We start from the raw sequence: 26,881 nt of genomic DNA on the forward strand, positions 1-26,881 counted from the left end.
AGTCCTTTTCTTGTATTTTGTTTTATTTTGAGATAGTGTCCTATATAGTCCAGGCTTACTGCAAACTCTGGGTTCTCCTTCCTCAGTCTCCTTAGTGCTGGCAGTCTAGTTAGGAATGTCCCAACAGGCTAGCAGGCAGATCTTTGAGCATCTTCAGGCTTTTCAGATAGGATTTTACTATGTAGCAGAGGCTGTATAAATTTAATCTTAAAGCAGTTTGAAATGGTTGAAACTATAGTTAATAGGTAGATTGACTATAAAAAAAAAATCCTACCAGTCTTTGGGATTATGTAATATAAGGTGTTACATATATTAAAAGTAATGTGTGTATGTGTGCATATTCATGTCTCCTTTTTTGTTTGTTTTTTGTTTGTTTGTTTTTGAGACATGGATTCTCTATGTAGCCCCGACTTTCCTAAAGCTTGCTCTGTGGACCAGGCTGGCCTCAAACTCAGATCCGCTTGCTTCTGCAACTCAGGATTGCAGTTGCTGGGTTGCTGGGATTAAAGCTGGGCACAACCCCTTCCCCCACCTTCCAGCTGTCTCTCTTAGCCTAATTTTCTTAAGTTTTTTCCTCAGCCTCTCAGTGAGATATTCAGACTAGGTATTGTATCCACTGTATATGAATGTGTAAGAACAGGTATTCAGAGTTCTTCTATCCCAATATTCTCAACCAAGGGTGATTTTTGTAACATTTAACAATAGATAAGAGGTATTTTTTGTTATCACCTCTGGATCCATATAGAATAGCCTCAAAACAGTTATCTGGCCACAAATATCAAAGCTCTTTGCTTGAGAAACCCAGACATAGCCAAAGATACTGTTAGCTAGTAAGTAGAACTAGGGTTTGATTTCATATCTTGTAATTAATTGAATGTTATTTATGTAGAAATATTCTGCCTTAGACTGTGGTCATAGGTGGCTTTTCCCAAAGCTCCATTTCTAAGTGGTGTGTATTTGTTGAGTTATTCTCCAGGGAAAGCTGAAATATAAATTAAAGCAATAGTAATACGTATTTGCAAGATGAAGTAGATAGATAAAAGGTTCAGGTCCATCAGGCACTTTTTAAACATGCTAACTATGAAAGAACCAGGATTGTATTTTATTTTATTGGTTTGTTTGATTAGGATGTGACCTCCACAAAAGGAAATGAGTTTGAAGATTACTGTTTGAAACGGGAGTTGCTAATGGGAATTTTTGAAATGGGCTGGGAAAAGCCCTCTCCTATTCAGGTATGTTTATCCTTTTTGTTTCGTGAAAGTTATGATACATGCATTATACACTTCAGCAAACATTTTTTAAAAACTCATTTTATAACTGGGTGTTGGTGGCTCATGCCTTTAATTCCAGAACTCGGGAGGCAGAGGCAGATAGATCTCTGTGAGTTCGAGGCCAGCATGGTCTAGAATGAGTTCCAGGACAGCCAGGACTACAGAGACCCTGTCTTGACAAACAAAAATTGCACATACGGGTGTTTTGTCTGCATATATATCTGGTACCTGCAGAAGCAAGAAGGGGGCTTCAGAACCCCTAGAACTGGAGTTAAAGATGGTTGAGCTGCTAGAAATACGCATGCTAGGAATTTAAATGAGTCCCCTGGAAGCATAACTCTTAACTATTGAACCATCTCTCTAGCCCCTACTTGATTTTTTTTGACCTGTGGAAATAGTGTGATGTGTGTACACACGTCCGTACGTACAGTATTTTTCCGAGCTTTTTTTAGTGTTTTTTAGGCAGGGTTTCATCTAGTCCACACTAGTCTTGGATTGGATGTGTAGCTGAGGCTGGCCTTGAGCTCTTGTTTCCCGCCTCCCAGTCTTGGATGACAGGCAAACATCAGCACTCTCAGCCTTTTCTTGAACTTTGTATATACCTATAAACAGAGAGAGAGTTACAGACAGCTGTGAGCTGCCATGTGGGTGCTGGAAAATGAACCCAAGTCCTCTGGAAGAGCAGCCAGAACTCTTAACTGCTGAGCCATCTCTCCAGCCTCTTTTCTTGAACTTGTACAGGTTAAATTATAGAATCACTTCCTTTACTTGTGAGTCTCTTGGTGTATGTTTCCTAAGAATAGGGATTATGTGTGTGAGAGAGAGAGAGAAAGAGAGCATTTTTGTTATTGCTTGGTGAGTTTAAATTTTTTGTTTGTTTGTTTTCTTGAGACAAGGTTTCTCTGTGTAATAGCCTTGGCTGTCCTAGAACTCTCTGTAGACCAGGCTGGGATCAAAGGCATGGGCCACCATGCCCAGCCTATTTTATTTTATTTTATGTGTATGAGTGTTTTGCTTGCACATGTATCTGCATGCAATGCCTGAGGAGACCAGGCAAGGGTGTTGCATCCCCTGGAACTGGAGTTAAAAGTGATTGTGAACTGCCATGAGGATTCTGGGAATCAAATCTGGGCTCTTCTGGAATAGCAGCCGGTGTTTTTAACACCTGAGCTGTCTGTTCAGCCCCTAGCTTTTGATTTAACATTGTGTGCGCACAGATGTGTGGAGGGCAGAGGACAACTTACAGCAGTCAGTTCTCTTTTCCTACTAAATAGGTACTGGGATCATATTCAGGTGGTTGCACTTTGCGTCAAATACCTTTATCTACTGGCCCTGTTTTTAGACAGGGTCTCATGTATCCCAGGCTGTCCTCAAACTCTGTGTAGCCAAGAGTAACCTTAAACTTCTAATCCTTCTGTACAAGAAAGTTAGTGTTAGAGGCTTGTAAAATTTTATATTATATTTATATAGTTCTAGGAATCGAAGTCAGGGTTTTGTGCATGCTGGGGAAGCACTCTACCAATTGAGCTACATCTCCAGTCTCTTCGATTTATTTTTTAAACAGACATCTCTGATGGGTCCCTGTGATTAGGCTCAAGTCATGCTTTCTCAGCAAAAATACTGCAAAACTCGTGTTACAGGTTTCTCAGGGTATCGAATTTGAATTGCATATAGTCTAATGGGTAATGTCATTAATTTGGATTATCTTGTCTGATTTTTTTTTTTATTTTACTCCATAATGAATGATGACAACTACCTTTTGCCCCCTCCGTTAAAACTAGTCAACATTCTAGAGAATATTTAAAAACCAAACAAATTATCATTGTCTTTATCAAACTTTGATTATTGTATTTCCTAACTACCATCCTTACTTTGACCTCATCAGTCTGGGCTGTACTGAGTTTCTTGTAGGTTTCAGCTCAAGCAGTCCTTCCACATTTGGCCCATATAAAGAAGAACTTGCCCTTACATGTGCCTTTAAAAGAGTATTTGGGGTTTGTGATGCTAGAAGTTGAACTCAGGACCTTGATCACGCTAGCCAGGCACTCAGCCACTGAGATCTACTACTAGCCTTTCTCCTTCCTGCTTCATGTATGTTTGTGTGGACTCATGATTTTCTTTAAAAGCATGTTTTTGTGTCTCAGTTGTTACAAATTTGGCGACTTCTGGGTGGTTCATACATGTGTTTGTGATAAACTCTTCATTTTTATTGAGTGGTTCCTTTTGGTGTAACATGATAATTAGAATTATGTATCTTATGCTTATTATGCTCTGACCTTGGAATCTATGAAGTACTGATTCTTTTTTAGTTTTTCAAGACAGGGTTTCTGTGTATAGCCCTGGCTGTCCTGGAGCTCTCCTGTAAGACCAGGCTGGCCTTGAATTCAGAGATCCACTGCCTCTGCCTTCAAAGAGCTAAGATTAAAGTTCTGTGCCATCACAGCTGGCTGAAAACAGATAATTTTAATATTACACAATGGGTACCTTTTTAATTGCTTTTTTTTTTCCCCCCGAGACAGGGTTTCTCTGTAGCTTTGCGCTTTTCTGGAGCTCACGTGGTAGCCCAGGTTAGCCTCGAACTCACAGAGATCCGCGTGGCTCTGCCTCCCGAGTGCTGGGATTAAAGGCGTGCGCCACCACCGCCCGGCAACATTTTCATTTTATATATCAAGGGAGATAGGACAGCCTAGAAATGATCTTCTAAGATAGTGGTTTTAACCTATGGGTGATGCCCCCTTTGGGGGAGGGGTGTCAAAGATCATCAGAAAACAGATTTGCATTATGATTCATAATAACAAAATTACAGCTGTGAAGTAGTAACAAAATAGTGTTATGGTTGGGGTCACCACAGCGTGAGAAACTATGTTAAAGGATGGCCGCAGCATTAGGAGAGTTGAGAACCACTGTTCTAAGAAAGGACAGCTGGTGATTGCCCAAAGGGTGTTGAAGTGTGACCCTAGTTACTCTTATCAATAAAACCAGGAGTCATATTGGGCTGAAAGATCAGAGAAGCAGAGCAGCAGCCACCAGAGACTTCTTATCTCTACGAATCATCTGACCTAATTGGGGTAGGGGTATCCTGTCTCCACCTGCCTTATATTCCTGTCTCCACCTCCTGAGATTAAAGGCATGAGCCTCCCAGGTGCTGGGATCAAAGGCATGGCTCTGTAGTTAACTGGTGGCTAGCTCTATCTTCTGATTTCCAGGCAAGCTTTATTTTTCAGAATACAAACAAAATATCACCCAACAGGGTGTGGCTTCTTTGTGGTTTGAGACAGGGTCTCCCCGTTTATTCCTAGCTGTCCTTGTTATGTAGACTAGGCTAGCCTTGAGCTTAGAGATCCCGTTGCCTTCCAGTTCTGGGATTAAAACTGTAGACCACCACACCTGATGTACATGCTGCCTGAACTGCCTGCGTGAGATATTTAATTTATTATTAGACAAAAAGGGGCCTTGTTTACTTCTGACTTTGAACTCCCTATGCGGCCAAGAATGACCTTAAACTTTATACTCAATTTATGTAGTACTAAGGATCAAACCTAGCATCTATGGAAGCATAAAATAGTGATTCTTAGAATCATTCAGAATTAAGAAATCAATATGAGAATTCTAGATCCAAAAAGAGATTTGCAGATCACCTAATACAGGGGTCCAGCTACAATGAATGGGCTGCCTTCTACTCTTCATTTTTCTTTGTACAGAATCTGCTGTATAGATAGATAAGCTGACTTTTAACTGAAGACCCTCCGCCTGCCCAAATGCTAGAATTGAAAGCATGGACCATTGGGCCTCAGTCCTACCTACCCATATTCATCCCTTCCTCCATTCTGTAGACCAGGCTGGCCTCAAACTCAGATCTGCCTGCTCCTTGCTAGGATAAAGGTGTGTGTGTAACACTGTGCTTAGCTGTTATCCCATTTTTTTGTTTCCTTTCTTAAAATGAATGATCATCTTTTTTAGTATTTAAGACTACAGTTGTTTCATTTTTCAAAGTTTGTTTTTTAATTTTATGTATATGTTTTGCCTGCTGTGTGCACCTGGTGCCAGCTAAGGCTAGAAGATGGCTCTGGATCTCCTGGAACTGGAGTTATAGCCAGCTAATTGTGAGTGCCATGTGGTTGCTGGGAATTAGACCTGGTTTCTCTAAAAGAACTCTTAACCATTGAGCTATCTCTCCAGCCCCAAGAGTATAGTTTTAAAGGATACAATTTTTTTATTTTTTGGATTTATTTATTTTATGTGTGTGACTGCTTTGCCTGGGCCTGGGTATGTACACCATGTTCAGGTGTGGTCCCAGAGGTCAGAAGAGACAGTGTCAGATTCCTTGAAACTGGAGTTGGAGAGTCTGTGGATTCTGAGAACCCAACCTGGATCCCCTGCAAGAGCAGCAAGTGTTCTTAACCACTAAGCCATTTAATGGATATTTTTTCCCAAAAATATTAAAGCCTTTTAGATTAGATGTTTAAGCTGTCTATATTTGAATTGTGGGTTGGGTCCCCCACCCCCACCCATTACTGGATATTTTTCTTATTGCTGTGCTGTGTATGTTTGAAGACAGGGCCTTACTCTGTAGCCCATGCTGGCCTGGAATTCACTGTATAGCCCAGGTTGTACTTGAAATTGTAGCAGTCCTCTTGACTTACCCTTCCGGGTATGAGTTATCAATTCTCAGATAAACTTTCTGTTGTGTGTATGCACAGGGCAGAGGGCAGACTTGGGTGTTACTCATCACTTAACATCTACCTGTTCGGTGTTGATGCTCGAGACAGATTTTCTTTCTCTGGTGTTAGAGACTCTGTCACCAGATATGCTAGACTGGTTATTAGTGAACTCCAGACATCTGTTTGTCCTGTCTCCTTAGGGTTTACAAGACCTTGCTGTCATACCTGGCTTTTTGTTCTTCTTGTGTTGATTTTGTTTTTTACTTTTTCAGGACTGGGTTTCTCTACATAGCTTTGGCTGTCCTGGAACTCATTCTGTAGACCAGGCTGGCCTCAAACTCAGAGCTCAATCTGCCTCTGCCTCCTGAGTATTGAGATTAAAGGTGTGCACTACAGCTGCCTAACTTCCTGAACCATTTTTGAGAGATGGAATTTAGTTATGAATTGGCTGTAAGATTTTGGAGAATGAGGCATATGAAATTGTCTTCTCTAGATGTTGCCATCTGTGATGGGTGCTCACTCTGAGCCCTGTGTCCAGAGAGTGATTTTATTTTAAAGGTAGAGCATACTCCTTGTGAAGGCCTGGGAATCTGCTCTAGTTAGCTCTGCACTAACTTGGAGATTCTGATTCTGATTTTGTGTGTGTGGGGGGGGGGGGGGTGTGATGTGAGGAGATCAGAGAACAATTTTGGGTGTTGGTCCTTGTCTTTTACTTGAATGGGGGTCTCTCTCTCCTGTGCCCTTCCCCCTCCCCTAATTGCTATATATGCCAGGCTAGCTGGACCTTGAGGATTCTCTGTCTCCACCTCTCATCCCACCATAGAGTTAGGGACTACAAATAGGGACTATCATACCTGGCCTGGCTTTTATGTGGGTTTGGGGGATTCAAACTTAGGTCATTGTGCTTGGTCATGTTATATTACTAAACTAGTATTCACACCCTTAATTTATCTGACAAGGCAAAGAAATGATGGTCCATGATTGAGGGGAAATGGAGACTCCTTACTGTTAGCATCAGAATTCCATACTAGGTCAAGAAAGTTAGATTACTTTGTCAACTAGGTCTAACAAGGCGGAATAGCTTGTACTCCATGATTACAGCCTTCTGAATCCATTAGTGAGTTGTTACTTGAGCTAATCCTGGGTTGAAATAAGGACTAAAGAATCAAGTTCTCTGTCTTTAAGTCTAGCATTTCTTTATTGTTGACACTATAATAAGTTTGGATATGTTTTTCTTTTTGGCTTTGGTTTTGTTTCTGGTTTTTTCGAGACAAGATTTCTCTGTGTAGCTTTGGAGCCTGTCTTGGAGCTTGCTCTGTAGACCAGACTGGCCTCGAACTCACAGATCCTCCTGCCTCTGCTTCCCGAGTGCTGGGACTAATACCTAGCTGAAGTTAAGATTCTTAACCAGGGGTTGGGGATTTAGCTCAGTGGTAGAGCACTTGCCTAGCAAGCGCAAGGCCCTGGGTTCCCAAGGAATATCAGAAACTCAAGATTAAGGAGAAGAGAAACCCATAAAACTTCATTTGTTTGTTTATTTATATTTTATGTGCATTGGTGTTTTGCCACGGGTGTCTGGTCCCCTGGAACTGAAGTTATAGACAGTTGAGAACTGCCATGTGGGTGCTTGGAATTGAATCCTAGTCCTCTGGAAGAGCAGTCCATTTCTCCAGCCCCCAATTCATACCCTTTAAAGAACTTTGTAGCCAGGCATTGAGAAACCCTCAATACCAACTATCTTAACTTTTTATTTGTATTTTTGCAATGTGGGGAATGGAATGGGTTATATCCCCAACCTCAATCTTAAATTTTTTTAATGCTATGGAATCAAGTAGCCTGTTAAAAACTGCAATAATGGCAGCTTCTGATATAACAGAAGATTAACAAAATAGACACAAAGCAGGAAGAAGACATTAAGACCAGAAGGCAATCCCAACACTCAAGAGGGTCAGAAGTTCATAGTCATCCACAGCTACATCAGGAGGCCAGAGCCACGGCTTTTCTTGTTGACTACTTTACTGTGTATAGTAAGCAGACATTAATGCTATCTGTGAAACTAAACTGAAAGCATTATCATTGGACCATTTCCATGGTCTAACAGCTGTCTTAGTCTAACCATCTGGATCATCTGATGCCTGTGACTTGGATTGTAGGTAGAAAATATATCATTAAGGACTAGGGATGTAGGGAGCTTGCCTAGCATGTCTGAAAAGCCTCAGGTTTATGACCAGTGTCACATAAACCAGGTGGCCTGGCACTGTCAGCCAGGACAAGTAGTACATGCTTGCAATCCCAACACTCAAGAGGCTCAGAAGTTCACAGTCATCCACAGCTACATCAGGAGGCCAGCTGGGCTACATGTGATCCTGTCTCTAAAAGAAAGAAAAAAATATATATGGTAGGGGATGAAGTCATGGCTGTTTGTGACTTATCTCTGTAATAATCTAATTTCTGTAATAATTTAAAACTGTAGAGCTATTTTGGTAATTGATACAGGCATATATCAGTGGTTGTGAATCTGTGTTTTCCTGGCTTTTGTTTGTTTTTAGTTCTAGAAATTTTAAGTTCCATATTTCCTTCTAACATAAAAGTATGTGGTTTAACTATATTTAACGGTCCATTGCAGTTTAATTCTGAACGAGAGAGGTGAATGGACTTTCCTTACTCTGTTTTATCACTTTGAACAGGACACTTGTCACTGAACATTTTTTTTCAGCATTTTGTTTTATTTTGTTGAGATAGTTTCTTAATAGCCCAGGGTACCTCAAGCTCACGGCAGTCCTCCTATCTCTGCCTCTTGAGTACTGGGATTAAAGTTCTGAACCACCATGAGTAACGCTTTTTTTTTTTTTTTTTTTTTTTTTTTTTTAAGCTTTTAGGGTTTGCTAGAAATACTCCTGATAGTGGGCTGTGGAGGTGTATACCCTTCCTTGTAAACTCAGTAGCCTGGGTTTCATGATTTCATGATAGCCTGGGGTACATAGTAACATGACTGTAACTTAAAGAAAAGCCTGTTGGTAGAGCTCAGTGATGAATGCTTTCCTGGTATGCACCAGGCACTGGGTTTAGTGCCAAGTGAAGAAAGGCCACCCCACTAAGGTTTTAGCATGTAGTTCTGGCTGGCCATAAACTCAGAGATCCTCCTGCTTCTGCCTTGTGCTGGGATTAAAGATGTATACCACCACCATGCCACACCTCCATGCCCACCCCCATGAACTTTGTTTCTTAGCCTTTATCAGCGAGTATGAGTAGGAATTCTGCCCTTTTTTACGGAGGCATGGTATATTATGCTATAGGATAGCACGTTTTTCCTAATTTCATTTATTACTGTGAACGTGAGCATATGGCTGCCATGACACACGTGAAGGTCAAAAGACAGCTTTTAGGAGTTGGCTCTTTTCATGTATGTATGCTCAAAGTCAACAGGCAAGGACTCTCACCCACCCCAGACAGCCCTGTCACACTGGACATTGTATTTCTTTTTCATCTTTGGTGGGCTTTTTTTTTTTTCCCCCAAAAGACAAGGTTTCTCTGTGTAGCTTTGGAACCTGTCCTGGATCTCACTCTGTAGACCAGGCTGGTCTAGAACTCACAGAGATCGACCTGCCTCTGCCTCCCCAAGTGCTGGGATTAAAGGCATGTACCACTACTGCCTGGCTAATCTTTTTATTTTTAATTTCTAAAATTTGTGCTTGTGTGTTTGTGAGAGAGAGTGTGTGTGCATGCTTTCCATGGCACACATGGAAATCAGAAGACCTGTTTTGGGTCTGGGACTCAAGTCAGCAGGGTTACACATGCAAAAGATAAAAATCTGTTGAGCCATCACACCAGCCCCCATGTCACATTTTTAAGAAACAAACAGAACTATTCAGTAATTGTATTCTCAGGAATACTACCCAAATCTGTCATTATTTAAGATATGTTTTAATTTTTATTTTAGTAATGATTAATGAAAACTTTCTGTGTTTTGAAAGGGGCTCTTCCCTTTTTTGGGGAAGAGTTTGAAGAAAAGCTGTTGTTTAAAAATATTTCTCTCTCTCTCTCTCTCTTTTTTTTTTTTTTTTTTTTTTTTCGAGACAGAGTTTCTCTGTGTAGCTTTGAGCCTGTCCTGGAACTCACTCTGTAGACCAGGCTGGCCTTGAAGCCACAGAGATCCGCCTGCCTCTGCCTCCCGAGTGCTGGGATTAAAGGCGTGTGCCACCACTGCCCGGCATAAAAATATTTCTCACTTTTCTGAATTATTCAGAAGAGCATAATTTTTCTTCGTTCTGTATCCTTGTGGATAGGGACAGTAAGAGACAGGGTTTCTCTGTGTTAACAGCCCTGGCTGTCTGGAACTCACTCTGTAGCCCAGCTGACCTTGAACTCACAGAGATCCACCTGCCTCTGCCACTACCACCACCACCACCACCTGGCTTCCACTTTTCTCTGAAGCCTCTCTTTACCCTGTAGCTGACTTTTTAAATTCCATGGCCTTTTTCCTTCTTTCTCCCAGTAGTTACTGGGGTTCACAACTGGCCTACTCAGGGTTTTTGTTTTTGTTTTTTAAACTTAACAAACTGTCTTTGAGCTTTACTTTAAAAAGTGGTCATATATATATATTTGTCTGTCTATCTGAGCTGGGCTGTGACTCAGTAGGGTGTCTGCTCAGCCTGCTTGGAGCCCTTGGTTTGATCCTTAGCACCAAATAAAAAGCAAAGTGACTGACTGACTCACTCACTTGCTGGGAAATGGAGATAAGGAGGATCAGAATTTTAGGGTCATCTTGTGCTACGTAGCAGGTTAAGAGGCCAGCCTTGGCTACAAGTGACCCTTTGCTCCCTCCCCTCCAAAAGCCATGTATAGATGGTTATTTCCAATTTAGATATTATATATATTTGGTATAATTAGCAAGTTACTATATTTGGCCTTTTATTAAAAAACAATATTTTGAATTTAGAGCTTCAGAACCATTGAGCAGGCTCAATTCTTTTGACTTTCCTGCACATTTTTAGAACATGGGGGAAGGAAGTGTGGGGGGTGGTGCCCATCCACAGCTGTGGGTGGAGGTCAGAGTACAGCTTTCAGGTGTTGACCTCTCCTTTCTTCATGGGATCCAGGGATGGGTCAGCAGACTCATACAGCAAGGGCTCTTCCTGACTGTTTTCTGAGCCTGTTAAGTTATAAAATAAACTCTTAATTTACTCTAGGAATTGTCAGGGGTTGGGGGGGGGGGCTAAAGGCTCTGAAACAAAATACAATTTTCTAGAACATTGTCTTTGAAATATTTCACTGAGCTTGGCAGCTCGTGCCTGTAATCTTAGTATTCAAGATACTGAGGCAAGAGGCTCCCCAGGAGTTTGAGACCAGCCAGGGCTACAGACTAAGAGAGTCCATATGAAAGAGACAAGTCAGGGAGCACTGAGTGCTCCTCACACTTTTACTTTTTGAGATGAATAAGGGAAAAGAAGCTTTTGTCAAGACAAGTTCCTTTTCTCCCAAACCTGAAGGGTTCTATGCCTAAATATGTCTAGCTCCCACTTCTTTTTTTTTTTTTTTTTTTTTTCAGTAACCTTGTCTTTTCTAGTGTTTCATGACCAAAGCTGTTTATCTCTGAAGTGTAATGATGTTGAGCCATTATATGAAGCTTGGGGATAAGAAACGAGAGTGTTTTGCATAGTTAGCTGACTTGTAATGTCAGTTTTGAGGGTGGCAGAACATAGTTTGTTGTTGTTTCTTTTAAGACAGGGTTTCTCTGTGTAACAGCTCTGACTTTCCTGGAACTCACTCTATAGACCAGGCTGGCTTCAAACTCACAGAGATCCGCCTGGCTCTGCCTCCCGAGTGCTGGGATTAAAGGCATGCACCACCACTGCCCGGCTTTTGTTTGATTTTTGAGACAGAATCTTTCTCTGCATAGCCCTGGCTGTCAAGACCTCTGCCTCTGGGATTAGAGGTGTGTACCACTGTTACTATAGGATTAAACTACAGTTTTGGCAAATTTTTGGTTCATAATGGTGTTAATGATCACAGCTAATCCACTTGGGTCTTTGCCATTCATGCAAAATCCGAACAGTACACTTGAAAACAGTATGGAGAAGGGTATTTATTCTTCAGTGTAACTTAGAGAAGAATCTGGTTATAGACTACTTTTATTCACAAGTAATTTTTCCATTGCCTTGTTTTAGGAGGAGAGCATTCCCATTGCTTTATCTGGTAGGGATATCTTAGCTAGAGCAAAAAATGGAACAGGCAAAAGCGGTGCCTACCTCATTCCCTTACTTGAACGGCTGGACCTGAAGAAGGACAATATTCAAGGTTAGTTGGACAGAGTGTGTGTGAGAGAAACTGTCTGGTTATTCTTGGAGCTTTGTAGGTTTTACCCTTGGTCAGAATTTATGCAATCCAGACTTGTTACAGACTTTATTCTGTTCTTACAGTATTTGGCTTAATTGTCTAAAAGTGATTCCAACTTTTAAGGGGATTCCCCACTTTCAGGGTACTGTTATGTGACAGAGAGTTGAGACTACCCACGTGTGACAGGAGAAGTAAGCTTGATTGCCCTCTAGTTGAGAAGTTAACTGAGTTGTCATTGCTTATGGCCTATGAAACTGAATCTCCTTGTGGGAGCTGTGTAAGCAGGGCTCCTTGTAGAAACACTAAATGCTTCTGTTGTAAAGGCTTGAGCTTTGGGAGTTTTAAGAGCTTAAACATGGAAAAGAAGCAGATTTCTATAGTTTTCTGTGGAGTCAGTTCCTATAATTAAGATTTCACCTCTAAAGCTTTCCTAAATTTTCCAACTTTAAGTTTACAGTTATCTCACTTTACTTTCATATGATGTAAGTAGAATCTGAGCAGGAGGCGTTTAGTGAATCTCTTCTGTCAAATGTAGTTTAAGACTCTTAGAAATACTGTCTTATGTTATGTCTGCGTGATTAGACTTAATACCCCAGTGAAACTATTTTTATAGTTTCTTAAGCTTCTAAAATATGACATGTTCTCTCCTCCCCCTTCCTCTGTTCTTGGATATTTTCTAGCTATGGTGATTGTTCCCACTAGAGAACTTGCTCTACAGGTCAGTCAAATTTGCATCCAGGTCAGCAAGCATATGGGAGGGGCCAAAGTGATGGCGACCACCGGAGGAACCAATTTACGAGACGACATAATGAGGCTTGATGACACAGGTAGGGAATGACTGGAGTGCTCTGACCAATTGTAGTCACAAGTGCCTCTTTTTGACTTGCGTTTTAGACTCGTTTTTAATTATGTGGGTGTAGGCGTGGTTATGTACACGTGTGTGCGGGTGCCCAATGGGGAAGGCATTGAATTCCCTGGGGCTAGAGTTACAGGCAGTTGATTACCACCTAATGTAGGTGCTGGGAATTAACTTGAATTCTTTGGAAGAACAGTATGAACTCTTAACCATCTCTAGTCCCCAAGTGTTTTCTTCTAGAAAATAACTTTAAAAAAAAATTAAAAAAGAATTAATAGTGGGGCCGGGCGGCAGCGGCCCACACCTTTAATCCCAGCACTGGGGAGGCAGAGCTAGGTGGATCTCTTTGAGTTTGAGGCCAGCCTGGTCTACAGGGTGAGTTCCAGGACAGGCACCAAAACAACACAGAGAAACCCTGTCTCAAAAAACAAAAACAAAAAAAAGTTAACAGTGGGACTGAGGGTAGCTCAGTTGGCAAAATGCTTGCCTAGCATATACAAAGCCCTGGGTGTTCCTGTCCCCAGCACTAAATAAACTGGATTTGGTGGCATGGGCCTGTCATCCTAGCTCTAGGGAAGTGAAAACAAGAGGACCAAAAGTCAAAAGTTGATGGTCATCCTCACCTACATAGTGAGTTCGAGGCCGAACCCAGAACACATGATGCCCCGTCGTGACAAAACAAGAAATCCAGGATCAGAAGTACTGCAGTAGAAAATGAACAGTGGAAAAACATTTCTTTGAAGAGATAACTAAAAGGATACTCACCTTTATTAGTATTTTCAGGTTTTGTTTTTGAGACAGTATCTCTATGTAGGCCTGGCTGTCCTAGAACTTGCTATGTAGACCAGGCCATTCTGAAACCTCAAACTCGCAAAGATCTGCCTGCCTTTGCCTTCTGAATGCTGGGATTAAATATTTTTTAGTATTCTTTAATTTGGTTCAAAGTATTGAATTTATATTAAAATTGTTCTAATTTTCAAGGCTAAGAAGTATTAGTTATCAATTATGCACATTTGTGAAAAGTAGGCTGTGTTATAACATGAGTGTACAATATACATGGCAGTATATTTCAGATTATGGATTTCTTTTTTCAAGTAACTGGGTAAATAGGCTACACACACACATACATATGTAGAGAGTTGTTTACTCTGATGTGGTTTGTAGTACTCAAAAAGAAGGTAAATTTAAGTATTTTGAGAGATTGACTAAATACAGTGAGGTATATAGCCTGAGTAGTTTCACAGAGTAAGTAAAGAATGGCTGGCTTGTATTCAGTTGTCATGAAAGGCTCTCCATGGTATAATGCTGAGTGTAAAAGAGTCAACAAAATAGCAGGAGTACATTTAAAACCACCTATGGTCAGAATGATAATATGTATTATTATTATTATTATTATTTGGTTAGCTTGATATATTTTTTTAATTGTACAGTTTTTGTTTTTAGTAGCCATTCTGTTTTCCCTTTAAAACAGTCTGAACAATATTTCCTGGATTGAAGGCCTATCTTTTGTGTGGGAAACCCTGTGGTCTGTCATAAGACAAAAGCTGTATGCCACTTAGTTGGAATTAGTGATTTGGGAAACTAGCTTACTCAATGTAGAAATGAAACAAATATCTAGCTGTAATGGAGTGAAATAGGGGTATACAGCCCAAAACACTTCTTTTTACCGGTTTGTATTAATTTGTATCTCTATAAACAGTGTTTAGAATGATAAATACATACTACAGAATTATATAGATTGTGTGTGTGTGTTGTGTGCAATATAAAATTAACAAGAATATGTGTTTCCTGAATCTCTTTCTCCTGTAAATCTTGTGTAGTACATGTGGTGATCGCTACCCCTGGCAGAATCCTGGATCTTATCAAGAAAGGAGTAGCAAAGGTTGACCATGTCCAGATGATAGTATTGGATGAGGTAATGTTTCTTCATTTAAAAGGACTTTTCTGAGCCGGGCAGTGGTGGCACACACCTGTAATCCCAGTACTCAGGAGGCAGAGCCAGGTGGATCTCTGTGAGTTCGAGGCCAGCCTGGTCTACAAAGTGAGTTCCAGGACAGCCTCCAAAGCTACAGAGAAACCCTGTCTCTAAAAACCCAAAAACAAAAGGACTTTTCTGTACTATCAGAAGCTTTGCTTACGGTTTTCAGTGAATAAAGCAAAAGCTGTTTTTGTTTGACCTTTCAGTAAACATATCCAGATATTTATGTTACCAAATAACCAAGCCAAGTTCATTTTAAGTCTTCCTATTCAGTGGTACAAAAAGTATATAAGGCCTATCAACCCTTTTTTTTATATCTGCTACTTGATATTGTTCGCTCTTTTTGAAATTTGTTATCTCTTTGGGTTATAACCTAATATAAATTCCTTTTAAGAACTTAGTTAACTGAGGCCAGATATTTTACCTGGGAGGTAGAGTCATATGGGTCTCTTAGTTGGAGGTCATCTGGTCTACACAGCAAGTGTCAGGCCAGTCAGGGCTACATAGTGAGACCTGGTCTTAAAAGTAAACCTTTCTCGGGTTGGGGATTTAGCCAGTGGTAGAGCGCTCGCCTAGCAAGCACAAGGTCCTGGGTTCGATTCTCAGCTCAAAAAAAAAAAAGTAAGCCTTTCTTAACTCGTCTCTTGGATCTAGCAGTGCTCTATGCATGTAGCTTGTCAGTCTCCATGTTGTGGAGTATTTTCCTGTTTGGTTTGCTTTAGATCACTGACTAACTAATGAGGGATAGCACCAAATAGTATGTCAGCATTAAGTACATCATAACATGCTTTTACCTAATTTTTACAGTCTGATAAGGTCAAGGTGTCTTAGAAAGTTGTTGTGGGATATAGATAGCCTGTTTTCAGTTTCAGCCCAAATGGTTGGAATTCAGAACCTGGTTTGGTTTGGTTTTGTAAACTGTGACCACGGCAGCTCTTACAAAGACATTTAGTTGGGCTGGCTTACAGTTTTCAGAGGTTCAGGACATTATCATCATGTTGGGACATGGTGGCATGCAGGCAGACATGGTACTGGAGAAGTAGCTGAGAGTTCTACATCTTGCACAGGTAGCAGGAAGTGGTCTGTCTCAGGAGCGTGCTTGGGCATGTATGAGACCTCAGAGCCCACCTCCACAGTGATACTTCCTCCAACAAGACCACACCTACTCCAACAAAGCCACACCTAATAGTGCCACTCCCTCTAGGGACCATTTTCTTTCAAACCACCACATAGGGTCTTGCTAGCCTAGCCTGGCTTTGATCAAGGTATATGCTAACCACACCCAGCTCAAAACCTGTGTTTTTGACCAATATACTATCTTACCTCTTTATTGGAAATCTTGGGGGTTTTTGTTTGTTTGTTTGTTTTTAAATTATTTTCTTTAGGTAGGGATTATAGCCTCCTCTCTCTGTTTTGAGACAGTTTCATTATATAGCCCAGACTGACCTCAAACTCTGAGTTCTCCTACCTCAGCCACTTGGGTGCTGGGATTACAAGCATATGCTACTATACTTGGCTCCTTTTCTCCTGAATTACTGAGGATTTGTCTTGGTAACCTTGGATACTGTATGTATTAAAGAATTTATATTCATAGCCAGGAACAGCCTGTAGGTTGTGGTTTGCCCTTTATTTATATGCTAACCAAAACTTTTAATGCCTTACTCATTAAAATTGCCCTTTCTTTGTATTACAGGCAGATAAGTTGTTGTCACAGGATTTTGTGCAGATTATGGAGGATATTATTCTCACACTACCTAAAAATAGGCAAATTTTACTATATTCCGCTACTTTCCCTCTTAGTGTACAAAAGTTCATGGTAAGTATTAAATCGGTGCTTAGAATCTGTGTCGTCATGGTACTTTTTATGTAATTATATCTTCTTATCAGAGTATATGATTTATGCTATTTCAGGATTTTCTTTTCATGTGATCAGTAAAGATTTGTCCATGGATTTATTATAATTGGATGTAGCTGAAGTTGTCCTGTGTCCCAGCCTGATGGCAGTTGGGACAAATCTCTCCCACTTGCGTCCCCCAAGTAAACACACAGAGACTCATATTACTTATAAACTGTATGGTCGTGGCAGGCTGCTTGCTATCTGTTCTTAAATCTTAAATTAACCCATTTCTATTAACTATAAGTTGCCACATGGCTCATGGCTTACCGGTAACATATATCTTGCTTCTCATGGAGGCAGCTGGCAGCATCTCCCAACTCAGCCTTCTTCTACCCAGCCTTCTCCTCCCTCCTTGTCCCGCCTACACTATCCTTCCTGCCTGGCACTGGCCAATCAGCATTTTATTTATCAGTCAATCATAGCAACATATATTCACAGCATACAAGATAACCCACAATTGGGTTTTTGTTTTGTTTTTGAGACAAGGTCTCACTATGTAGCCTGGCCAGGAGGCTAGCTTCCAGCTCACAGAGGTCTGACTCCCCCTCCTAAGTTCTAGGATTAAAAGTATGTGCAACCACATCTGGCTTATACTTTTTTTTTTTTTTTTGATTATATAAACTGGATCTCTATGAGTTCAAAGCCAGCCTGGTGTTCTAGCCATCCAGTGCTACATAGTGACATAGACATTCATTCATATCCCCCCCCAACACCCAACACCCCCCCCCCATCTCTTCTCTCCTCTCTCTTCTCGTTTTTTTTTTCTTTTTTGTTTGGTTTTTGTTTTGTTTTGTTTTGTTTGGTTTTTTTTTGTTTTTTTAAGACGGGGTTTCTCTGTAACCCTGGCTGTCCTAGAACTTACTCTAGACCAGGGTGGCCTTAGATTCAGAGATCTGCCTGTATCTGCCTCCTGAGTGCTGGTGTTAAAGGTGTGATTCACCATGGCCTGGCTGTGAGACTCTGTTAGAGAGAGAGAGAGATCTAATTTTATTTATTTAGTATTTCTTCATGCCAAGGTGATATATTCCATAGATTCTGGGTAAATTGGTTAGAGCATTATCTTGGACACAAAGCATGCCCTAGAAACTACCTGTGTGGTCATGGTTATCTTCCTGTCTCAGCCTTCTGAATGGTGGAATACAGGCATGTACAACTCTGCATAGCTACATTTTGAATCTGAGACCTACCATTTTAGGTTAATTTGTTTATTTTATGAATATTCGTTTTGAAAAGAGATGCATCCATTACAGCAACACACACACACACACACACACACACACACACACCCCAAAAAAAGATATAAATTTAGGGTAAGAAATCGAGTTCAGATACCAGGCAGTGGGAGGCAGCACTCGGAGGCAGAGACAGGTGGATCTTTGAGTTCTAGGCCAACCTGGTTTACAGAATGAGTTTTAGGACAGCCAGGACCACACAAGAGAAACCTTGTCTCAGAAGAAAAAGAAGAAAAAAGAAATCGAATTCATGGGTAGAACTCTTTACCTAGCATGCCTAAAGCCTTATATTTAATTCCTCAGTACTTCTCCTCACCCCACCCCCCCAAAAAGAAGAAATGATGCATTTTCAATTTAATTGAGAATCCCAGTATTTACCTTAAGACTTCCTTTACTCTCCTCTCCGCCCCTCCAGAATTCCCATCTGCAAAAACCCTATGAGATTAACCTGATGGAGGAACTAACTCTGAAGGGAGTAACCCAGTACTACGCATATGTAACTGAGCGCCAAAAAGTACACTGCCTCAATACACTTTTCTCCAGGGTAAGTAGTGGGCTCTCCTGCTGAGTCCTGTCTTCCACTGATTCCCAGGAAATCAGACAGTGCATCATTTCCCCATTATCTTCACTGTAAAAAGTCTTAGTAGTGTTTCCTAAAGACAGCTTTGGTTGATTTAAAGTTAAAGCTGATTGAAACAGGTGCTTTACTCTTATTGTTAAATAACTTACCTTAATTACAGTTCATCCCAATTGTTTAGATTCAATCTTTGTGAATACACCTAATAGCTAAAATGATTTGTGACCTCAAAATCAGTACTGAAGGTGTTTTGGTCATTTTGTAAACATGTGCAGTGTGGGAAAAAACAGATTGTGGTCCCCGATAAGGTCCGAGAAGAGGACAGTCTGCCGCCTTCTCTCCTCTTAGCTCTCATACTGTAAAGAAACACTCCTTTTTCAGCCATTGGGCCTTTTTCAGATGTCATTCTAAAATGACCCTGCACTGTTGCTGAAATGTGCCCTGTCCTCTTCAGCCAAGTAAGACATGCTTGAAGGAGTGAAAACATGTTAAATTACATGCTTATCTATTGACAGAACGTAACCAGAGGCTCACAAGTACCTAACTGTGTATTTTCACTAGAAGCAATCGCTCTTTTCATTCGTTTTACTTACTTTAATTATGTACATGTATGTTTGTGTCTGTGTGGGGTTATACACACGAGTGCAGCTGCTGGGATGGAAGAGTCCAGAAAAGGGTTCAGAGCCTCTGGAAGTAAAGTTAGAGCAGTTGTGAGTCCTAAGATGTGTGTGCTGACAACCGAACTTGACTCCTCTGCAGAAGCAGTACATTCTCTCCCCTGCTGAACTCTCTCCAGCCCTAAAGCATTGGTTGTTTGTTTGCTGATTCGGTGTTAGCAGTGGCTTCATAGGGCATGCTTTCTATGAACACTGAGTCTGTATTTTTGTCTGGGGCAGTTAGGTGGCCCCTATGAAACACTCCGCTGCAACAAAACCAATTCTTAGCATTGGTTGGGCAGCAGTGGTGCACACCTGTAATTCCAGCACTCAGGAGGCACAGCCAAGTGGATCTCGGTGAGTTCAAGGGCAGCCTGGTCTACAGAATGAAATCCAGGACAGGCACCAAAACTAAATAGAGAAACCCTGTCTCAGGGAAAGAAAAAAAAGGGGGGGGGGGATTTAGCTCTGTGTAGAGCACTTACCTGGCAAGTGCAAGGCCCTGGGTTCGGTCCTCAGCTCCAGGAAAACAAACAAACGAGTTCTGGCTGGAGAGATGGCTCAGAGGTTAAGAACACTGGCTCTTCTTCCAGAGGTCCTGACCTGAGTTCAATTCCCAGCAACCACATGGTGGCTCACAACCATCTGTAATGAGATCTGGTGCCCTCTTCTGGCCTATAGGCATATGTGTAGGCAGAACACTATATACGTAATTAATAAATAAATCTTTTTTTTTTTTTAAAAAAAAAACCAACCAGTTCTTAGCAGCTGTTTACTAAACTTTTACATTTTTTTACATCTTAGGAAACTCTCAATTTTAGACTTCTTAAAGTTTTGGCTAAATATTTTCAAGATTGGCAAAACAAGTGTTTTTGTCTTTCTCCTATTCTTCTTTTGTGCTCAGCTTCAGATAAACCAGTCCATCATTTTCTGCAACTCCTCTCAGAGAGTTGAATTACTGGCCAAGAAGATTTCTCAGCTGGGTTATTCTTGCTTCTATATCCATGCTAAAATGAGGCAGGTGAGTATAAGTCTAGAACTTGCATAGATTTAAACCCCCCCCCCCAAAAAAAATTGTTTTAAGTGTTTATGTTTTCTTATGCTTGATGTTCCATAAATGCCTGTATTTGAGAATATACTGCTTGGCTCAGAGCAAGACCCTGAGTTCCAATCCCCGGTACCAGGAAAAGAATGGGCAAAAGAGCTCTTCTTTACTGACCTGACAGCTCTTCGTTTAAACCACCGAGTCTTACAGGACAGTGCAGACACACTAGCTCTCTGTCTGTGCTTGAAATCCTGGCACTTGGAGGACACAGAGAGGAAATGAAGAATTAGGTCATTCTCTGCTACATAGTACTTTTGAAATTAGCCTGAGCTGAAGGAAACGCTGTGGGGAGGGGCACAGGAAGAACACTTTCCCAGGTATAGATAGCTCCATGTAGCCATTTAAATTAGTTAAAAGCAACTACAATTTAAAAGTTTTGTTCCTCGGTCAAATTAGTACATTTCAAAGGTTCTGGTGGTTTCCTGTTGCTGGTGACTCCTTTATTGGAGGATAACAATACAGAGTTGTTTTTTTTTTTTTTAACAGAAAGCGCTGCTCTAGATTTTAATACACAGTAACTTCTCCTTACTTAGGATATCTTGAAATCATAAACAATACTAGATTGTATATGCATGTGTACTACGATATGGTTTAACTATTAGATGTAATAAAAGGTTTACTAGAATAATAAAACAATATATAACAATGTATTGTCATAATGTTAGATGAATGTGATCTCAGCATATCTTACACCTGTCCTCCTTGGGCTGACACAAAATGATAAAATGTTGCCTGATGAAATGAAGAGGACCACACAGACATAGTGAGGGATGCAGTTTTTGACTGCTGCAGAAAGGTTACTTGAACACTGATAACTGACAGTTTATCTGATAACCAGAACAGTTAAAGGACATGGGTAGTGTCTACACACTGTAGATGCACTGGACACAGTGATGATTCACATCGTAGACAAAGGAGGATACAAATTGCATCACTCCTTAGAAGTGTGTCCTTTAAAACTTAGGGATTATTTCCACAGTCTTCAGACCCAAGTTGACTATGGGTAACTGAAATTAGAGAAGTTAAAAACAAGGATGAAGCTAAACTAGTATATATATGGTCTGTAAGCTGATTTTTTTTTTTTTTATTTTAAAAAAGATATTTAGTATAAACAAATTTGGGGTTTGAAGAACTGATAGGGTAGGAAAAACCGTGGTAGACATTTTGAGTTGTATATAGATATTACTCAAATAGTTTATCCTCTTTCCCCCCAGGAACATCGAAATCGTGTCTTTCATGATTTCCGCAATGGCTTATGCCGCAATCTTGTTTGCACTGGTAAGTGTTTTGTATTTCTTGAGCCGACTGTTTATTGTCTGGATTACTTTCTGTAGCACAGTGAAGCCCGTGATGTAGCCCGCCACACCCTGCTGCCACTTTGAGAGCTTCTGAAGTTGAGAATGGCATCGGGCTCATCTGATGCTTATGCTGCATATGTGACTGTAAACTAGGTTTCGGATTGGTGTTTTCCTAATAGTTCTGATGAGCAAGCACAAATAAACTACACTAAAAAATTGCATTTTAGTGCTCACCTCGGCAACACATATACTAAAATTGGAACGATACAGAGAAGAGTGGCATGGCCTCTGCACAAGGATGACACTAAATTCGTGAAGTGTTCCATATTTAAAAATATAGAAAGAGCATTCTAGAAGTGTATCTTAGAACGGCAGTAGTGGCACACGCCTGTAATCCCAGCACTCAGGAGGCAGAGCCAGGAGGATCTCTGAGTTCGAGGCCAGCCTGGGCTACAGAGTGAGATCCAGAACAGGCACCAAAACTACACAGAGAAACCCTGTCGCAGGGGCATGGGGGTGTGGGATGGTGTGTGTCATTTTGTTTTTCCCTAGAATTAAACTAGTCTATACCCTAAGCCAAGATTTCCTATTTTTGGGTTATCTTATTACTACAGAAAAATAAACTTGGATAGGGTCATGGAGGCACATAATTCATACAAAACTAATAGATTGAGTGCCTTCCCAGCTATACGCTTGGAATTTAATCTTACCATTGTTGGTATGAGGTGAATAAGAAACATTTGAGGAAGTAGAAGGACCAGAGTTTGAGATATGCTGTATACATTGATAAATATACTCGTCTTTAGTATCACTGAGAGCAAATTTTATTTGGAGGTAGGTGTTAGCTGGTTGATTGGTTGGTTTTGGTTTTTTGAGATAGGGTATTACTGTATAGCCTTTACTGGCCTGGAACTGGATCTGTAGACCAACCTGTTCTTGAACTCACTTCTTTTCTCAGCTGGTCTTTGTATCTGTGTGCTGGGACTAAAGATGTGTACCGCCACACCTGGCCAAATACTTTTTTTTTTTTTTTTTTAATTGGAGACAAGGTTTCTCTGTGTAGTTTTGGGGCCTGTCCCAGAACTCACTCTGTAGACCAGGCTGACCTCGAACTCACAGAGATCCGCCTGGCTCTGACCCCCGAGTGCTGGGATTACAGGCGTGCCCCACCCCCCACCACCCCACCACCCCACCCCCCCCCCACCCCCAGCCTGTGGTTAACTTTTTTAAAATTCGGTGAAATATTTGTCTGTGTATAGATGTATCCATTATATTTTCCCCTGCATTTGGGAAACCCGTAAAGTAGTTTATTGATGAATGTAAAAGTTGTTAATTAAATCAATATACATAAGAAAATAGAAACTAGGCAGGCGGTTGTGGTGCACGCCTTTAATCCCAGCAATTGGGAGGCAGAGGCAGGCGGATCTCTATCGGCTACAGAGTGAGTTCCAGGACAGGCTCCAAAGCTACACAGAGAAACCCTGTCTCGAAAAGCCGAAAAGAAAAGAAAATAGAAACTGCATTTCCATCAGGCACCCCCCCCCCCCATTTTTCCACTTTTAAGTAAAAAGTTGGGGCTTAGGATCAGTGAACACTAAATTAAAGAAAAGGGAAGACATTGGTAGTAATGAACAATACTTATGTAATACATAATGTACTACACTGATTAATTGCTTTTATTTACTTATTGAGTCAGGGTCTCATGTAGCCCAGGATGACTACTTTTCCTCTCCTGAGTGCAGGGATTATGGGTATGCACCAATATGCCAAGTTTTACTCGTTGCTGGGAACCAGTCCTAGGGTTAGGGTTTTCTGCACTGCACTCAGCCTGCTTATGTATGGAATGTAGAAATAGCCATATATAAAATCCTACCCTTTGGGGTGACTGAGGCAGAGTAAGGCCAGCCTGTGCTACAGATGAGATCCTATCTCAAAAAAGCAAAGTAATAAATAAAAATAAAAAGCTACTTCTCCTTTAAGAAATGGTGATTTAATCAGAAAATATGGAATTAAAGCAAAGTTTGCATGCCATATAATCTTCATTGGAAGTACTAGGCTTTGCCATAGCAGCTCAGATAGAAGCCTTAAAATAGTATACAAATGAAGGGACAGAAAAAGAAAATGTTAAAAAAATGCTAGTTGGTGCCAAGTGTTGTGATATATTCAAGCACTGGGATGTGGCAGGAAGATTGTTTCAGGTTCAAAGCCCACTTGGTTTGCTAGTAAATTCAAGGCCATCCGAAGCTACAGAGTGAGTGAGGCCTGTCTTAAAAGTTGAGCTTGATTGACAAGGGAGTAATGTGAAGTGTTTTATTATTACTAGTTCTGGTGTTGATTAGAGTATAAAAGTCATGTAGTTTGAGATGAGATGCTGTATTATTTGACTTTATAAAGGGCCATAAAGATCTAACAAGGTATGGCAGTGGATGCTTGTATTCCTAATGATTGGGAGTCTGCGAGGGGAGCATGAGGTGAGGACTAGCCTGGGCCACCAGGGACCTTATCTGCAAAAGGGAAAAAGCAACATCATGAGTAGTTCTAGAAGGCGATGCAGAGAGAAGCAAGGGGACCCAGCTGTGACCCTGTTTGAGGGTTGTGATAAGTGGAATTCCCTTTCTGAACTATTCTGAATTTGTAAGTCTCAGATTAAATAGACAGTAGAATGAGAAAATCATTAGTTACAATGTAAGACTCATTTATGCAATCATCTTCCTGCATTGCTGTTCCCTAGATAGTTTTTAAGACTTTTTTTTTTTTTTACAGGAACAGAGAGTTGTTTATGATAATGTATGTAATCATGGAAGAGTGCCAGTAGTGACTGAATGAAGTGATAAACACAGGATACATTAGAAATCAGTGCATTGTGGTTCCAATTGTTTCAGTTCAAAAATAAAATGAAAATTATTGTTTTTTTTTTTTTTTTTTTTTTTTTTTTAAGATCTGTTTACCCGAGGTATTGATATACAAGCTGTGAATGTGGTAATAAACTTTGACTTCCCAAAGCTGGCAGAGACCTATCTTCATCGTATTGGAAGATCAGGTGAGTGAAAAGGGGATTGATTGCCTAGCAGACATCTTGCTGACAAATATAATCACTAATTTTTCTTTTGTAAAGTATATAATAGCTATGAGAGCAGAGAAATCATAGAAGTTTAGTTGTCTGATTCTTTTTCACTAATAAATCTGTGTCTAGAGACAAAGTTTGGCTACTTAATTAACCCAGGCTGTCCTGGAACTTAAAGTGCACCTGCCTCAGCCTCCTAAGTCTGATTACAGGTGAATGGTGGCTTATGTCATTCATTAAAGTTAAGCTGGAGGCCAGCAAGGTGGCTCGGTTATTGCACAAGCCCAATAACCTGAATTCAGTCCTGGAACTCATGGTAGAGAGAGAGAGCCAGCTACCAGCACACACATACACATAATAATAAAAGTGGTTTTGAAGGTAGGCTGGCTAGATGTGGTACACTTGGGAAGAAGCAGCAGGTGACGTCTGCATCAGAGGCCAGCTGGGTTTACATACTGATCTGAGGGCAGCCAGGACTACATAATTGAGAACCCACTCCCCCTACACAAAGTCAGCTCAAGTTGACATGGTGACGCATACCCTATCATCCCTAGGCTTAGGAGGCTGAGGCAGGAGGACCATGAATAAAATTGGGGCTGGGGGTAGACTGGAGAGGTAAGAGTTGTTGTTAAAGAACCTGTTAAGCTCTTTGGTTTGATTCCCATACCCACATCAAGTAGATAAAACCTGGAACTGCAGCTCGTTAACACAAAGTTAGGCTGCGTGGTATCTCACACACACACACCCCCAAAAAGGAAAAAAAGGTGAAAGTAATTACTGCATGCTTAATTTGAAATGGAGTACAAGGGAACTGTGTTGATTATGATTAGATAGTGTGATGTGAGTGTGCTGTTGAGTTGTGTATTTTGAAATGGAGTACAAGGGAACGGTGTTGATTAGATGGTGTGATGTGAGTGTGCTGTTGAGTTGTGTATTTTGACAGCTGTGCAAACAAACATCCATTTTGTCATTTGATGAAAATAAATTAAGTATACAGCTATCCCTTTGTGTTCGTGTGAAATGGGTTCCAGGACCTTTGCCAGCATCAAAGTCTGGTATTTTTAGTCTCTTTAAACATGTGGTACTTGCATATAAGTGGTGCACATCTTCTACATAAGTACTTGTTTGCAATAGCTTGTGCACGCAAGCTGACTTTGTAAGCGGGTGTTGCACTGTATTGTTCAGGGAATAGTGCCCCAGAAAAGTCCGTTCCTGTTGAGTACAGTTGATGAGCCAAAGGAAAAACCATAAGTTGTTTTATTTGTATTTTCTGTCTTGTTTCTACCATTCAGAATGTCACTAATTGAAAAGATTAATGCTGTATGTTTTGGCAAATTACAGACTTGAACATACATGTTGCTTTAACTCACTTTATTTACCACTTTTCAAATTTTTTAGCATAGTTTAAAGTCATTAAACACTTTTTTTTTTTTTTTAGGTCGCTTTGGTCATCTTGGCTTAGCCATCAACTTGATCACATATGATGATCGATTCAACCTGAAAAGTATTGAGGAGCAACTGGGAACAGAAATTAAACCTATCCCAAGCAACATTGACAAGAGCCTGTATGTGGCAGAATACCACAGCGAGCCTGTAGAAGACGAGAAACCTTAACAAGCACGTATGTATCTGACCATAGTGACCAGCACCTTCAGACTTAGGAAAGAAATAAGGTCTTCCTCCTCCAGCCTCCCCAGTGTCAGAAATAGGAATAAGAACCAAGACTCGCTTGGGTGCGGCAACCATGTCGTTAGAGACTAGGCCAGAGCTGCTCCTGGACAGCTTCCTGAGTCTGTGGTAGGAGTGGTACCTAACTCAGAATAATGAAAGGCCAAGGGCAGTGGCAGTCTTGGAATAAAGAGATTTCCTGCTCCCCTATTTACAAACCCTGTCCTTTCTTCTTTGGATGGGTGCATTAATAAATTAGGTCAAATTACCTGTAATGCCTTG

The 26,881-nt window shown here is 40.8% G+C and overlaps 1 protein-coding gene and 1 non-coding gene across 7 annotated transcripts in view; both read left to right on the forward strand.

Annotated features, from left to right (window-relative positions):
- Ddx6 (DEAD-box helicase 6) overlaps nucleotides 1-26,881 on the forward strand; it is a 38,219-nt gene that overhangs the window by 6,261 nt on the left and 5,077 nt on the right. For all 6 annotated transcript variants that reach the window (XM_036193047.1, XM_036193046.1, XM_036193045.1 and 3 more), the window contains exons 4-13: nucleotides 1,128-1,232; nucleotides 12,100-12,229; nucleotides 12,949-13,095; nucleotides 14,945-15,039; nucleotides 16,796-16,918; nucleotides 18,647-18,775; nucleotides 20,369-20,485; nucleotides 21,784-21,847; nucleotides 24,806-24,907; nucleotides 26,370-26,552. In XM_036193047.1, coding sequence (XP_036048940.1) covers nucleotides 1,128-1,232; nucleotides 12,100-12,229; nucleotides 12,949-13,095; nucleotides 14,945-15,039; nucleotides 16,796-16,918; nucleotides 18,647-18,775; nucleotides 20,369-20,485; nucleotides 21,784-21,847; nucleotides 24,806-24,907; nucleotides 26,370-26,545 — 1,188 coding nt within the window. In that variant the 3' untranslated portion in view covers nucleotides 26,546-26,552. The remainder of the gene's footprint in view (nucleotides 1-1,127; nucleotides 1,233-12,099; nucleotides 12,230-12,948; nucleotides 13,096-14,944; nucleotides 15,040-16,795; nucleotides 16,919-18,646; nucleotides 18,776-20,368; nucleotides 20,486-21,783; nucleotides 21,848-24,805; nucleotides 24,908-26,369; nucleotides 26,553-26,881) is intronic.
- LOC118588092 lies at nucleotides 22,094-22,199 on the forward strand. The gene has a single exon (XR_004945499.1). It is a non-coding gene; the product is annotated as a U6 spliceosomal RNA (small nuclear RNA).

The sequence above is a fragment of the Onychomys torridus genome, chromosome 7, assembly GCF_903995425.1.
Source record: "Onychomys torridus chromosome 7, mOncTor1.1, whole genome shotgun sequence".
Classification (NCBI taxonomy): domain Eukaryota; kingdom Metazoa; phylum Chordata; class Mammalia; order Rodentia; family Cricetidae; genus Onychomys; species Onychomys torridus.